The following is a 13,181-nucleotide window of genomic DNA, read 5'->3' as shown; positions in this document are numbered from 1 at the left end:
AAACGTTTCAGCCGTGGCTGGATCATCCCTTAATTACTTAAAGAAGAACTTACAACTGACCGGACTCGTCAATGACGATTCTGGCCAGGGTAGCACCAGAGTTGGAACCGTAGGTCTCAACCTTCTTGACAACATCGAAACCGTCGGTAACCTCACCGAAGACAACGTGCTTGCCGTCCAACCATGGGCATGGAACGGTGGTAACGAAGAACTGGGAACCGTTGGTGTTTGGACCAGCGTTGGCCATGGACAACAAACCTGGTCTGTCGTGCTTCTTGGAGAAGTTCTCGTCAGCAAACTTCTCACCGTAGATGGACTTACCACCGGTACCGTTACCTCTGGTGAAGTCACCACCCTGCAACATGAATTGAGGGATAACTCTGTGGAAACCAGACTGGGCGTAACCGAAACCGTGCTCACCAGTACACAAGGCTCTGAAGTTCTCAGCGGTCTTTGGCACAACGTCGTTGTACAACTTGAAGGTGACTCTGCCGAGCTTGTCGCCGTTGGCGGAAATATCAAAGTAGACCTGGGACATGTTTTTTTAAAGTAATTGGTAAGAAAAAAAGGTTGGTTGGTTTTTTCCTAGCAAGAGAAGAACCTGTACCATGTGCGGGACAGGTGGTATTTATACTGAAAACCTCCAGTGCCTCACACTCTCTCATTTTTTTTTTTTTTTGTTGGCTGTCCTTCTGTGCGCTTCCAGTGGGATGGATATGACGACAGTCCTGAGGCGATTCTGCAGGACCGGGCTAGGTTTAGGCTGGTACACCCGTACACCACCATACTTTAAAAAAGCTCATTTTCTCTGCTGAGGGGCCTGGCTCCCTAAGGGCCTGATTTGGTAACAAAATGTCTACCTTCTGTCTGGGCCATGATCTAGCAAGCAAAGGGGGAACCAGGAAAAAGAAAAGGGAGAATTGGGTTTATTGGCAGTACTGCAGGTAAGCAAGAATGTCTACCCATCCAAATTGACATTTTCTTCTTCTTCTTCTTACCAATTGATTTCATTTTGACCACGTTGGCTGGGCCCAGGAAAGCCCCGAGTTGTGGGATAGGGCCATTTCTGGCGATTATTGCGAACGAGAAAAAAAAAAAAAAAGACTGAAAAAGGCCGCTTAGAATTGATGAAATGGGGGCCTTATATGCAGTATACTATACTTCCAGTGGCCTTCTCCGCGCTTCTTCCTGGCCTAGCAAAATCTAGTTAGTAGGTGTTTGGTGGTTCTGGTGTGGACAGGTTTTTATGGTGAATTAAAGGTGGCAGGTAGATGGAGGGAGGATGCTGATTGGGTGGATGTTTGGTAGGTTTCACTGGGAATTTCACCAGGTAATTGCTTTTTGTGGGTTGCTGCGCCGTATGTGGTACCCATTGGGGAAGTGCCTGGGTAGTAGGCTGTACGAGTGGAAGGGCTCTAAATGGGTGAACTGGGTTCGGGAATTTGGTGAGGTCAGTTGAAAGGGTGTTATCATTGGATGAGGGTAGTTTTGGAGTAGGCAGTTTGGACATTTTCTGGTGATGGTCGAGATCTGGATGAGATCTGGATGAGATCTGGATAGTCTGAAGGAGATCTGGATCGATCCCGATGGGAACGAATGTAAGCACCAGATGGTGATGGCAGCAGGTTTGATTTGGCACCGATGCTCTTATAAAAATGTCTCTTTGGCAGTCCGATTTTGTAGTTAGAAGGGATTGGCCTAGCTTAGTGTTTTGCACCCATTATTAGAAATGGTACATCAACCTCCATCCACAGCCAACAATATCCAAAACGAACGGTATCATTGAATTCACCTTCCCAAACCAGCCCTATTTCCACTCCTTTTTCACCTTTCATCACTTTCCCCAGCCCATTCTCTCGACCCACGTTGTATGCGTGGAGAAGACCATATACTGAAATTCACTCAAGACTGCTATGGTCCTTGCGTCCCAGTGACAGCCACTCTCTGTTACAGCTATGGTGGACATTTCCATTTGACTAAGCTATCTTCTTCAGCCAGAGAAGTAGCAACTCATTGGTAATGTTTCGGAAAAGAATGATGGATCAAACCACCCCTTCGGAAAGCATCGACTACTTAGTCAAACACGCTAACCAAGAAGCACCATTCAAAAAACGCCAATCACAGCACATTGACTTCAAGCTTAGTCTTCTTATATAAAAAGCCAGCGACTTACCATCTGGAGCCAAAACACGAAGAAGTAACTATTCGGTTTATACTTAAGGTGTAGGTGATTGTCTTGAGAAAGTTGTTACTTTTAACTATCAACAATTTGACAAAAGAGCCAGAAGTAAACAGATCTACCGAACGTAAGGTTACACCTTCTTGCTCCCAATGATTCATAATCTACCCCTATTCCGATTCTGCTGTGCATCGGACATCTTATTCGACGAACGCTTCTAGAAGTCAAAAGTGAACTGGACATAAGGTTTTTTCCCCACGAACAACTCTGCAAGTCTATATGCTTCCAAGAAAAAACTCCATCTATTTAAAAGTCTAAACGTCTAGATTTATTCTTCCAGACTTTGTGAGGGGCAGAAAGTTCCGTGAAATTTCCGACTAACTGAGAACCCCCACAGATACCTCCAACGTCGGTGCATTGACATGGCGCTTGGCAATCGTAAGTTAACGCGTTGACGTCGAGAGTGGCAGTGTTGACGTCAGGATGTTTTTTTTTTTAGTATATACGGCGATGGGGTAGTTGCATGATGATAACTGCTCATGTTTTGACAGAACTTCTAGATCGTAATAATAACGCAAGGTACTAGATTTGAAGAAAGCTTAAACCCAGAAGTTTCTTCTTTCCACAACAGGGTCCAGCATCGGCGGAAGGCTAAAGCTAGTAATCGACAAAGGAAACAGGGTACGGCTATGCAAGCCACCCTAAGCCATCGAGGCTGGACAAGAGTAAGCCCTCGAGCGCCTCATTCTCAGCGAAGCCCATTCGATTTGCACTACAGAGGCGCCGCTTCCAAGGTGATTCGTCGATAATACAGAGAATGGATGGGCTAGAATGGACAAAGGACGCAGGCGGATGTCATTCTTCATGTTCTGAAGTGTTTGCAATGGAGGACAATGCCTCATTCCAAGCCAATCTAAACAACCCACGAAACTTAAACGTTTTTCAATTGCTACCACAAAAGCCAAACGGTAAAGACTACTGGACAAAAGCGGAGAGAAACCAACCCAAAAGACAAACACCTACCACGTAAACCTTCAGCCTAAAGCTAGCCGAGGCCGGACTTGTACTACAGATGCAAAATTTTTGGCGCGGCTTGGAATACACTGCAGAAGAGCGATGCCACAAAGGAACAGTGGTCCCGAAAACACCTCCAAAGAGGCATTTTTAGAACATCCCAAGTATTAAAAGATATCAGGAGACAAATGTAGCTCCAAACAAGACGTCACTCTCACCTGGAGCATTACGTGCTTTGCAATTGCGTGGGACGCAAGGCGCAGCCAAGTGATAGTCGCTTAAGATGCGGCCCGTAAAAAACAGTCAAGCACCTGCCAAAGCGCCTTTTCCTCCTCCCCAGGCGACCATCCACTGTACGACGAATAAACCACAAGCGACAACGCCACACAAGCAAGAGTAGGCTTTTAGTGTACTTTAAGGAAAGCAAAAAAAACCACTTTCCAAGTGGTTTCTTTCGTCCACCTCCACCTCCTTCGCTATAAATACACATCAGAACATGCCGTCTGCGCCATGTAACGTTGGATGAATCACCCCGAAATAACTTCTTTCGTATGCCTCCCGCGCCAATTATTTTGGCTCTCTGCAAGCCACTGCGCCTGCACTGGCACGGCGCCTCAACTTTAATCAAATGAGCGCTGGACTATTTAGACACTCGAGGCGCCAGACTTGGGGGGTCTGTTGGATCGTTTTTTTCGACACATTCAGTTGATCTGACAGGTTCTTTTCAAGGTTGCCTTTTTTTGCCTTGGTTAGTTGGTGAAGAGTATCCATAGTCTTCGTCTGTCATTGGGTACTTTGTTGCGATTTCACAATCAATAAACCTCGTGGTATTGTTCCACTAACTATAACACTCATCCAGTGTCTCAGTCTCAGTCTCGCTCGGTGTCCTTGCTAGTGTCAGCCTCGTGGGCCATTGTGGAACTGTCAAGGTACTTATCGCATCGCGCACTCGCATCTCCAGCCTTTCCACGTGGGGACTTATAGATACTCTACTGAGTATTTACAAAAGAAGCTTCACAGCACCATCATTTTTTTTTTTTCTTTGACGAGATCCACATTTACTCGAAGTTTCCTGAATGTCCTACTTTTTCGGCCACCTGAAGTCGCCAGTGCTTGCCGGCAACTCACTGGCTCTCTCCACAGTTGTCTGGGCTTTGGATAGGCTTTTTTGCACCTATTTACATAATCCTTTCGTGGGATGTTTGTTGGTGGTGGTGTCGCTTCTACGCTTACAGCATGACCAGTTGACGACGGCCTTCCAGATGAAGGAGCTTGCATACTTTGACGTGGACGACTATCTTCTTGATTTGTTCCACAATGTTGTGAACCTCGTGTTCATCGTCAGATTCGTCATGTCTCTGCGGTGCTTGACCCTCCGGAGCAATGTCTTACTTGAGATTATCCTTCTTATCTTTCAAGAGTTTGGCGTTATAGTGCTTCTCTTTTATCCAAAGTACTCCTTGTTGTACTCGGATATCAGTGTGGTGCTCCGTGTGTTCATCTGGTGGCAGATCCTCTGCCCATACTTGATCTTGTTGTTTAACACAATTGATATCGGCAAGGATAAAGAAGAAGTCACCGAGGAGAAGCGCCAATTGGCCTCCCGCCCAAGTTACAATATACTAAGCGTGGTTGTGGAAACGAACAATAACATGCTCCCGGTGTTCATGGCCCATTCGTTCGCCACAATCAACTTCGACTTCCCTTTCCACGAGGGAATTTCCCTTCCTTTGCTTTACCATATCGGAGTGATCAGTATCAAGTTTTATATCATCTGTCGCTTTATTCTTTACGAGATTGTGACGGTGGTGTTTAACATTTCTAACCTCAAGTCTTTTGCCGAACTTTACACTCCAGTTCAAATCGGTAACCCTAAGAAGTCATGGCTCTCTGGCCTTTCCCGCTTCACAACTTCAATTCTTCTTGCTACTACATTCATTTGCATCACATCCGATGTTGGTATAATCGTGCTTTCCAAGTACTATTCCTAAGGTTTCCCAAATAGATAGATTTATAAAACACTAATACATGGCTTAATGGCGGTTCCAAGCATCCTGTAAACCAGCCAGGTAGAATATCTCTTCTTCCTCACCATCGGTTTCGTCCTGAATTAATTCCGAACCATTGCTACCAGTCGAATCAAGTCTGTCACTCAACTGGGCTATGCTTCCCGAAAAACCCTCATAATCCCCCGCTTGTGCTTGATTCAATGCTTCATGTTTGGCTTCATCATGCTCTTCTAGCGCCTTTGTCTCCCTGTCGATAAGCACATCGTCAATAACGATATCCGTGGCGTTCTTATGCATATTGACAGCGCTTTGCTCGGTTATTCTCGGCTCAAGAGGGACCACTATCGCTTGCGGTGTGCCTAATTGTGGTTGCATTGTCGTGGGCGATGACAGCAAATTTTCGAATGACTCTTCCTCATTATCTGATTCTTCAGAATCCCGGTAGCTTTCTGTGACCTCTTCGCCATCCTCATCAAGAAGTTTACCGTAAGCACCTTCTTCAACCAATGCGTCAGGATAGGTATCCAAATTGCGCAGTTCAGAGGTTAGAAACACGCCATGGAGATCGCTGGGCGCCGTTTGAACCTCTGTTTTTGTTGCTGTCAAGACGGAAGGATTATCAGTAACAAGGCGCAACGACAATGGTAAGCCCTCCCAGTATCCTTCAAGTACACCGCCTTTCCAAATTCTCTCAACCGCCATTCCTGATTTCGGCGCTTCGCAAATCCTAGAATCCCGCACGGCATTCCAGATATCCGAAGGCATAACCTTGATTCCGATTTCATCAGCAGGATTGCTAAAACCCTTGTTCGACACGAGGGATGCAATAATTCGTTTTGTGACAAGATAAGTGATCTCCTCAAGGTAAACCAAGGATTGGAACAAGAGGCGGGGCGCTTGTTTCCGATCCTGAATCATCGTGATTTGGTTGCCTCGGTAGATTTTACCCACCTTGAATGCATTGTTGACGTCAATGAGCGGCGTTGACGAGTCCTCGGTTGGGGTTTCTTCCCCACGCTTCTTACCCACATACTCCTTCATTAATTTTGTCTCTTGTTTGCCCCTGTCAATATCGAGACGCCTTTCCCTGTCTGCTATGAGGATACTCTGGTCTTCCTCGAAATCAATCCATTCTTCACTCATCTCATATGCAATAGGTAGATCTGTGTGGCTGATCCCTCCTGGTACGGTAACGATATCATATTTGTGTCGTAGCACTTTAGAATCATGCAATGATTTGTCCTTGATCTGAACTGTATGACTTTGCTGTGATCGATACGATCGTAGTTCACGTTCAAGTAGTTCATAATATGCTATTATCTCTCCTATGCTTTTATGAGGGAGATATTGAAGAAACTCGTCCACTCTATGAATTGTGAATCGAGCCAAACATTTAAAGAACACCTCCTTTTCTTCACCTGTCCACAAAGTACCCACACTTAATTCATGAAATTCGGCTTCTTCTCGCTTCACTTGGTCGAGATAGTCTGGATCTTCCTCTTCGACCCTCAGAATTTTTTGAGGTCTATAATATGCCCTCTCAGTTGTGATCTTGCTATCTTGAAGGCTTCTTTTACAGCGCCGTTTCGGTATTTCCGCGTATTTCATACTGAAGAAGTCTTCAACATGTTCATTGTATAGTTCGACAAAGTTCCAGTCGCCTTTGAAGGCTCTTTCCGAAGACCCCAGCGCAGTTTTTTTCGTATCAGTGTTCGACTCAGTGTCTTCATTATGCTGAACGCCTCCGTTTTGGGCCCCTTCGTCAATATCCTCTGCGTCTGGGGCTTCCATGTTTATATCACCATCTCGAGTCTGACTTTCCAGCTCTTTGATGGCTTGTTCTCCATTATGAGACGCATCAAGAGATATGCTTTCACCTTGATCCGCTATATCTGGACCATTCAGAGTCTCAGAAGGTGCCTGCATCCGCTGGCGACCTTGATGTGGAAGAACAGTGGTTGGTGATGGATGAGATCTTCCTGTACAATGTAAGAGTAGTAGTAGCTACTGATCTAGAGGTTGGATACTCTTCAAGAATTTATTTTAAGCGAATGTGATAGTGAGAGTCGTGTTATGATCTCTCACAAGAAGAGTCTAGTTTGCTAGTGCAACGACAAATGTCTTGTCGTATCGTATCTTAAAAATATTGTCCATGCCCGTGCCTTCGAGATCCCCTCAAGCCAAATATCAAAACATCGTGTAGTTTGAAACTCGATGCTACTGAATCTTTGAAGATTTGACTTGGTCCCCTAGAGAAGTGAGCTCTTTGGAGTTTCTATCCCTTTCGGATTCATCTGCATTCGCGTCTTCGAAGTCCGTGTCTTCCCACTCACTATCTTCTTCAGGGTTCTTATACTCCTGTAGTATACGTGGAATAAATGGTTTTGGAACGTCTAGTTCTTGGGCGGCTTCGGCGTCGTCGTCAGAGGGATACAAATCCACATACCCCTCCGGGACAAGCCCATTTTCGCCCAGTTCTATATCTTCTGCAACCAACCAACCCTGGCCGTGTCTATAAGATATCCAAATGACCTGGCCCTCTTTTAGGGCGACCTCGTTATCGTTTTCAGGTTCAAAATCAAATAGAGCCACAGCTCTGCGGTTGATCTCTTCAGGACCTAGCGTGTCGTCGTCGTGATATGCATAATCGTCATCATTGAAATCTGGCAAATCCAGCGAATCACTGCTTGAAATCAGCGATCGCTGGCTGGAAGGATAATTATTCAAATGTAGTGGATGTGATTCTGGATAGGCATAGTCTTTGGTGGTTGTGTTTTCACGGGAAAGAATGTCTGGAGGCATCGTCAAACAATAAAAACCGGTGATTAAGGTATACACTTATTGGGACAAATAAAACTTTGAATGGTAATAGCACAAGAAGGATTTAAGGAGCGTGGGCTAAGGGAGCCTGGGAAAACTATATTTGCTTATGGAGGAGGAAACAGAAGAGAGTCGTACGCGCCAGTTATAGAAGCTATCCGCAGGAAGGCCCCAGGTAACGGGTATTTTAAGATATACTGATGAAGCCAAAAAGGTCAAAGTAAGCCAAAAAGGAAGATTTATAGATTCAAACTCTCCAGCATCCGTTTCATGTTTTTTCTGTTTCAAACCATCACTGTTTCCACCGTACATCCCTGCCTGGACACAGAATGCTGGTTCTACTGCGGTGATGCTTTTTTTGGATCTGTTGACTCGCGCCAACGGTTTTGGTGACCAGATCTCACGCGAGTACCAAAGTGACACAGAAACGTGTGGGATAGGTGAAATACGATGGAATGTTGCATTTTTGGAGAGTAGACGAAGGGCGGAGCTTTTTTGGGTGACGTCAAGATGATGTGTTTCGGTCTGCTTAGTGGGACTACCCGGTTTGCGTCAAATGCGCATGGACCCTGAGTTGCTGCAAAACGCCCAGGTCTGAGGACTGAAGAATGGGAAAGTGGTGGAGGATGTGAATGTTCTTTGGTAAAAAAAAAAAAAAAGAAAAAAAAAGAGAAAGGACAGAAGATGTGGTTTGGCCTGACTCACTTCCTCAAATGTCTACGACAACTGTCTCAGCGCCATGGCTTCCTTTCTCACTGAGGCGGTTTCCTACATCCATTCATGTACTACCCATTACCCACTTCTGTAGAAGCGAAGGCTCATGGATCGCCTAGATACTTTCTGCAACTTTATAAGACAATTGGCATGGATCGAATTTCTTTGACGACAGCTCGGATATTAGTCAAATATGCAAATGTAATGCCATGCCATGCCATGCGCTGGGACGCCAGTGAAGGTCACAAAGGGTCCAGGAGGAGTTTACGGGTATAAAGGACGAAGAGCTTGGCAAATCTTATGGAGATATACTTATTGGGATGAAGGAATTAGGTGATGGTGTGTGTTCTATATCTTCTGTGCAATGCAAGTGAACACCAAGGCAGCTTGCCCAGAACTTGGATTTCGGTAAAATGTACCCTATTCTACTATCTGTATTGAATTCTAATATTTTTATATCCAATTCCTTTGGGAAACCCAGTTTGTTGGGGCCTTGGTTCCTCTGGTTTGGAGTACTAGGTGAAAATTCCTGCACAGCTCCAACATCAATAGAGCTGCGATCTCACTTCTTCACTAAAACTCCATCTATATACCACAATGGACCCAGCAGAAGAGCAGCAACAGGAGCTAGAGGTTCTCCAATCGATCTACCCAGATGAGCTTGAAATCCTCTCTGACACAGCTTTCACAATCACATTGAGGTTGGAGACAAAGTCGGATAGAGGTCACTCTGTGGTGTTAGATGTCAAGTACACTCCAACCTACCCAGAAGAAGTACCAAAGTTGAATGTAACTGTGGACAGTGAAGAGCTTCCTGTGCCTTCTGATGATGAGGATGATGATGCTGACAAGTCCAAGTTGGTTCATCTTTCAGAGCAAATTGAGTTAGGCAAGTTAGATGCGACATCGCTCACGAAAAGATTAGAAGAAGAGGCAGAGCTTAATATTGGTATTCCTTCGGTTTTTGCATTGGCAGCTTTGCTTAAAGATGAGGCCGAGGCATTGTTCCAGGCCAAGCTAGATGCTGCTCAGAAGAAGTATGAGGATGAGCTACTAGCAAAAGAAGCCGAGGAACAGAAGAAGTTCTTCGGAACGCCCGTCAATAAAGACACATACTCAGACTGGCGTGCCAAGTTTAGAAAAGAGATGAGGATCGAGGAGTTGGATAGACTGAGATTTGAAAAGATGCATAACGGCAAGATGACCGGAAGAGAAATCTTCGAGAAGGGCTTGGCTGGTAATGAAGAGGATGAATTTGACGATGTGGCTGAATCCATGCAAAAGGTTACAGTGAACTAGACTATGATATGGTATTATTATTCTATTTACTCCTACGATTGACGTTTTTATGAAGTGGCATTCACTCTAGGTGTGAAATCCATTGCCAAACCTTCATCACATCCCCATGAATTTCAAGCAAAGTTGCTTTAACATTGGTGTTACGGTCCACCCGACGGCTTACCGACTCCCAAAGCCTCATTTTGCGAGCCAAGTTTTCCTCATTACTGAGAATCAAGTCTCGGAGTTGTATAGAACCCACATAAGGAGGAACATTGGAATCGCGAGCATCTTTAGCTTGTTTTTTAAGCTTCCTGAGCACTTCATTGTAGATAGTTTCCACGCGGTGTGCTTGAAGTCTTGACTGGCGATAATTGTTGTGAGCAACGAAACTGCCAATAACAATGACAGCTATACCCACCAAGTGAGGTATGTGAGCCACTAACCATTCAACCATATGGTTGGATAAGTGACACATCAAGGAGATGTGCGATAAGGACGTTGATCGAAAAATCGTGTCCTGCTCCGGCGTCTCGCCAACAGTGTCAGAATCGTCACTTGGGGGACGAATGTTATGAGCAGATCGTTTGACCTAGAATGTTAGTATAATTTTAGTAATACAGTACGAGACCACTCTGGGTCCGTAGAAAAATTAGCAACTTGCCTTACCGTTATTTCCGGTTCCTTCTCCAACTCCACAACCGAACGTTTCCACAAATCTTCAAACTCCTCCTCTGTAATGTAAGGTGCCTTGAGGGCGAGCAATAAGTCATGCAACTCGTTCACCTCAATTCCGGCTTCGAAATTGTCGACACCAGTCAGACCGCATTGAATGTTGGCGTTTCGAGCCCTCAACAAGTCAAGAGCCTCGTTGATCATGAGTTCAACTTTCTCGGCCTTTTTGGTATCAGGAATGCATTTCTTGGCTCTTGGATCGAACACTGGCCAATATTGGTAGTACCATGGTTTGTATTCCACAAAGTCTTCATAACATGCGAGCTTCAAGTTTGGGAAGCATCTAGCATGTTGCGGACATGGCACACATGTGGGCTTGAAATTGTCATCAAGATAATCGCCTAACTTCGAAAGCAAGACAGGTGTATCTGGCAGGGTAGGAATCGTTGGCTTGTCAATTTCATTTCCACAGTAGCCAATGAGGATAGTCTGTTCCCTGTACCAGTAACCGAACATAGCGAGACCAATGAGGACAACCCAAAGACCAATAAACAGCAAAGTAGTAGCCACCTTCTGAGGCCTTGGCTTCTTGCCCTTGGCCCTTGAAGCAAGGGTACGTTTGGGGGCCTCTTCTTCTTGTTCTTCCTGATCTTCAATATCTGTATCAGCTTCTTCATCACTGACAGAAGAGGGCCATTCGTCCTTTTTCGTAGACAAAGGCTCGATAGGGAGAACATCCTTTTCAAGATCCTCGAGTAGCGAGCCATTGTTAGAGGCCAAACGTCTTTCTGGAATGACAATTGGCCTGCGAGGCGTGATACTTCTTCTGCCCCTTGGCTTTGGCTTCACTCCATGTACATCCACACCTAGTAGTTTGGCGAGTTCTTCGTCTTTTCTACCCTTGGTTGTCAAAGAATTGTCTTCTTGGCCTTTCAATTTTGAAAGTGCTGCATCAAAGTTGTTGGCATCATCAACAAAGTCTTCCTTGATTGAGCTGCCCCATTTATCGTCCACCGACCCAGTAGTGTCATCACGAGACACATCCGTAGTACTATCAGGGATAGGGGCGAGAACAGGTGCAGACACTTCTTGCTTGACTGGAGGAGACTGCTTTTTTACCTTAGGGGAAGGTGGCTTTTCCTCTTTTGTTGGCGTAGACTTCGAGAGGTTATGCTTCACGTCCTCATACGCGGATCTAGCAATCTCGGCTGCTGGAGAGATCGATCCTCTAGAACTCTCTCTCTTGGCAGAAACTTTCCTGGCCTTTGGTTTCTTCTCTGGAGCAGGCAGCGATAATGTCTTTGCTTTCTTGGGCTTGGGGCTGAAGATAACAGTGTCTGAATCTGAGTCAACATCAACTTCGAAGATATTTCCCTTTGGCGGGGTATTCAGCTCAGAGTGGTCATCAAAAACAGACGATTTTCTCTTTTTCAGTTTCTTGGATGATGATGAGGTGACAAATGGGCTTTTCGTAGCTGAAGATTTAGGTGTCTCTTGGATGGTAGAGTCGTGTGCCAGACTATCAACAATGGAGTCCTTTGATTCTTCCACAGCCTTTTCATCCGTCTTCTCTGCATCAGAACTCTCGACCTTCAGCTTATCAGATTCAGGGGATTTTGGCTCCTTCTTCTTGGATGGCTTACGGACTTTCTCAGACTTCTTCTTCTCAGACTTCTTCTTTTTAGGCTTCTCTTCTGGGGAGTTCTGTTGATCTGTATCGACTTCAATGACCTCAATTTCAGAATCTGGGATCGGAGACAGAACATTTGGAGACTTTGGCGACTTTCCATTCTGCAAAGCAAGTGTGCTGTTGAAGATTCCAACAAGCTCCTTCTTCTTTGCGGTAGCTGGGAACTCTATGTCATTCTCGCGAAGGATGCTTCGCAATTGAGCTACCTTGATCTTTGACGGATCAAAGTCTGGGGTTAGTATATAGTGATGATTTAGAGACAAATGGGCCATTACTTACCGTCTTGAAGATATTCCTTGTCCATGGTCCGGAGGCAACTAGAGATTGATGATGTTTATTTTGATTTCGCAGTCGTTATGGCGGCACGTGATTTTGCAGCCACTGGAGGCGACTCCCAGAGGCAAAAAAGGCAAAGAGGCAAATAAAGAGGCAAAGATGGGAAGAAAAAAAAAGCTCTTGGCAGGGGAACAAAGAGTGAATCAATAGTAGCTTCGAAATAATAAATCACACATCAGGTGCATCTCATTCATAGATACCGTTATCTCTCACCATAAACCTTACATACTGGAGCTTCGCATTTTGCAACCATTCTGGAAGCCCAACAGCTCCTGATCTTCACCACATGGAACCACCCAGCCAGAACCCTCTAGACTGAAACCTCTGCTTTGCCTCTTCCTCTATTCCAGTTACTTTGTTGCTGTTTTGATTCAAAAAAGAAAATGATAGCAATTCTGAGTGACGAAGAGGCATAGACAAAGCCTGGCTTGCTTAAAGGTTCCCTGCTTCAACACCACGCATATCA

General features: G+C 45.2%; 6 protein-coding genes across 6 annotated transcripts; 2 read left to right on the top strand and 4 right to left on the bottom strand. All coding sequences in view use genetic code 12, as the record gives it.

The window, feature by feature from the left end:
• Positions 1 to 49: 49 nt before the first annotated feature.
• On the bottom strand, positions 50 to 538 carry CYP1 (peptidylprolyl isomerase; the record flags this gene model as incomplete). The annotated part of the gene is made up of 1 exon (XM_025486293.1): positions 50 to 538. One exon carries the CDS (start codon positions 536 to 538, stop codon positions 50 to 52), a length of 489 nt encoding a protein of 162 aa, XP_025343843.1.
• Positions 539 to 4,269: 3,731 nt separating this feature from the next.
• On the top strand, positions 4,270 to 5,184 carry CXQ85_002627 (uncharacterized protein; the record flags this gene model as incomplete). Its single annotated transcript, XM_025486292.1, has 1 exon — positions 4,270 to 5,184. The coding sequence occupies one exon, from the start codon at positions 4,270 to 4,272 to the stop codon at positions 5,182 to 5,184; it is 915 nt and encodes a 304-aa protein (XP_025343842.1).
• A 42-nt stretch (positions 5,185 to 5,226) lies between these two features.
• Positions 5,227 to 7,128, bottom strand: CXQ85_002626 (uncharacterized protein; the record flags this gene model as incomplete). The annotated part of the gene is made up of 1 exon (XM_025486291.1): positions 5,227 to 7,128. The coding sequence occupies one exon, from the start codon at positions 7,126 to 7,128 to the stop codon at positions 5,227 to 5,229; it is 1,902 nt and encodes a 633-aa protein (XP_025343841.1).
• A 291-nt stretch (positions 7,129 to 7,419) lies between these two features.
• Positions 7,420 to 8,004, bottom strand: NBP2 (Nbp2p; the record flags this gene model as incomplete). The annotated part of the gene is made up of 1 exon (XM_025486290.1): positions 7,420 to 8,004. The coding sequence occupies one exon, from the start codon at positions 8,002 to 8,004 to the stop codon at positions 7,420 to 7,422; it is 585 nt and encodes a 194-aa protein (XP_025343840.1).
• Positions 8,005 to 9,333: 1,329 nt separating this feature from the next.
• Positions 9,334 to 10,035, top strand: GIR2 (Gir2p; the record flags this gene model as incomplete). The annotated part of the gene is made up of 1 exon (XM_025486289.1): positions 9,334 to 10,035. The coding sequence occupies one exon, from the start codon at positions 9,334 to 9,336 to the stop codon at positions 10,033 to 10,035; it is 702 nt and encodes a 233-aa protein (XP_025343839.1).
• Positions 10,036 to 10,096: 61 nt separating this feature from the next.
• Positions 10,097 to 12,683, bottom strand: CXQ85_002623 (uncharacterized protein; the record flags this gene model as incomplete). The annotated part of the gene is made up of 3 exons (XM_025486288.1): positions 10,097 to 10,606; positions 10,636 to 12,608; positions 12,659 to 12,683. The coding sequence occupies 3 exons, from the start codon at positions 12,681 to 12,683 to the stop codon at positions 10,097 to 10,099; spliced, it is 2,508 nt and encodes an 835-aa protein (XP_025343838.1).
• Between the last annotated feature and the right edge of the window lie 498 nt (positions 12,684 to 13,181).

Source organism: Candidozyma haemuli, assembly GCF_002926055.2.
Source record: "Candidozyma haemuli strain B11899 chromosome Unknown D_2014730914, whole genome shotgun sequence".
Classification (NCBI taxonomy): domain Eukaryota; kingdom Fungi; phylum Ascomycota; class Pichiomycetes; order Serinales; family Metschnikowiaceae; genus Candidozyma; species Candidozyma haemuli.
This window is presented reverse-complemented; position numbering and strand designations above follow the sequence as displayed.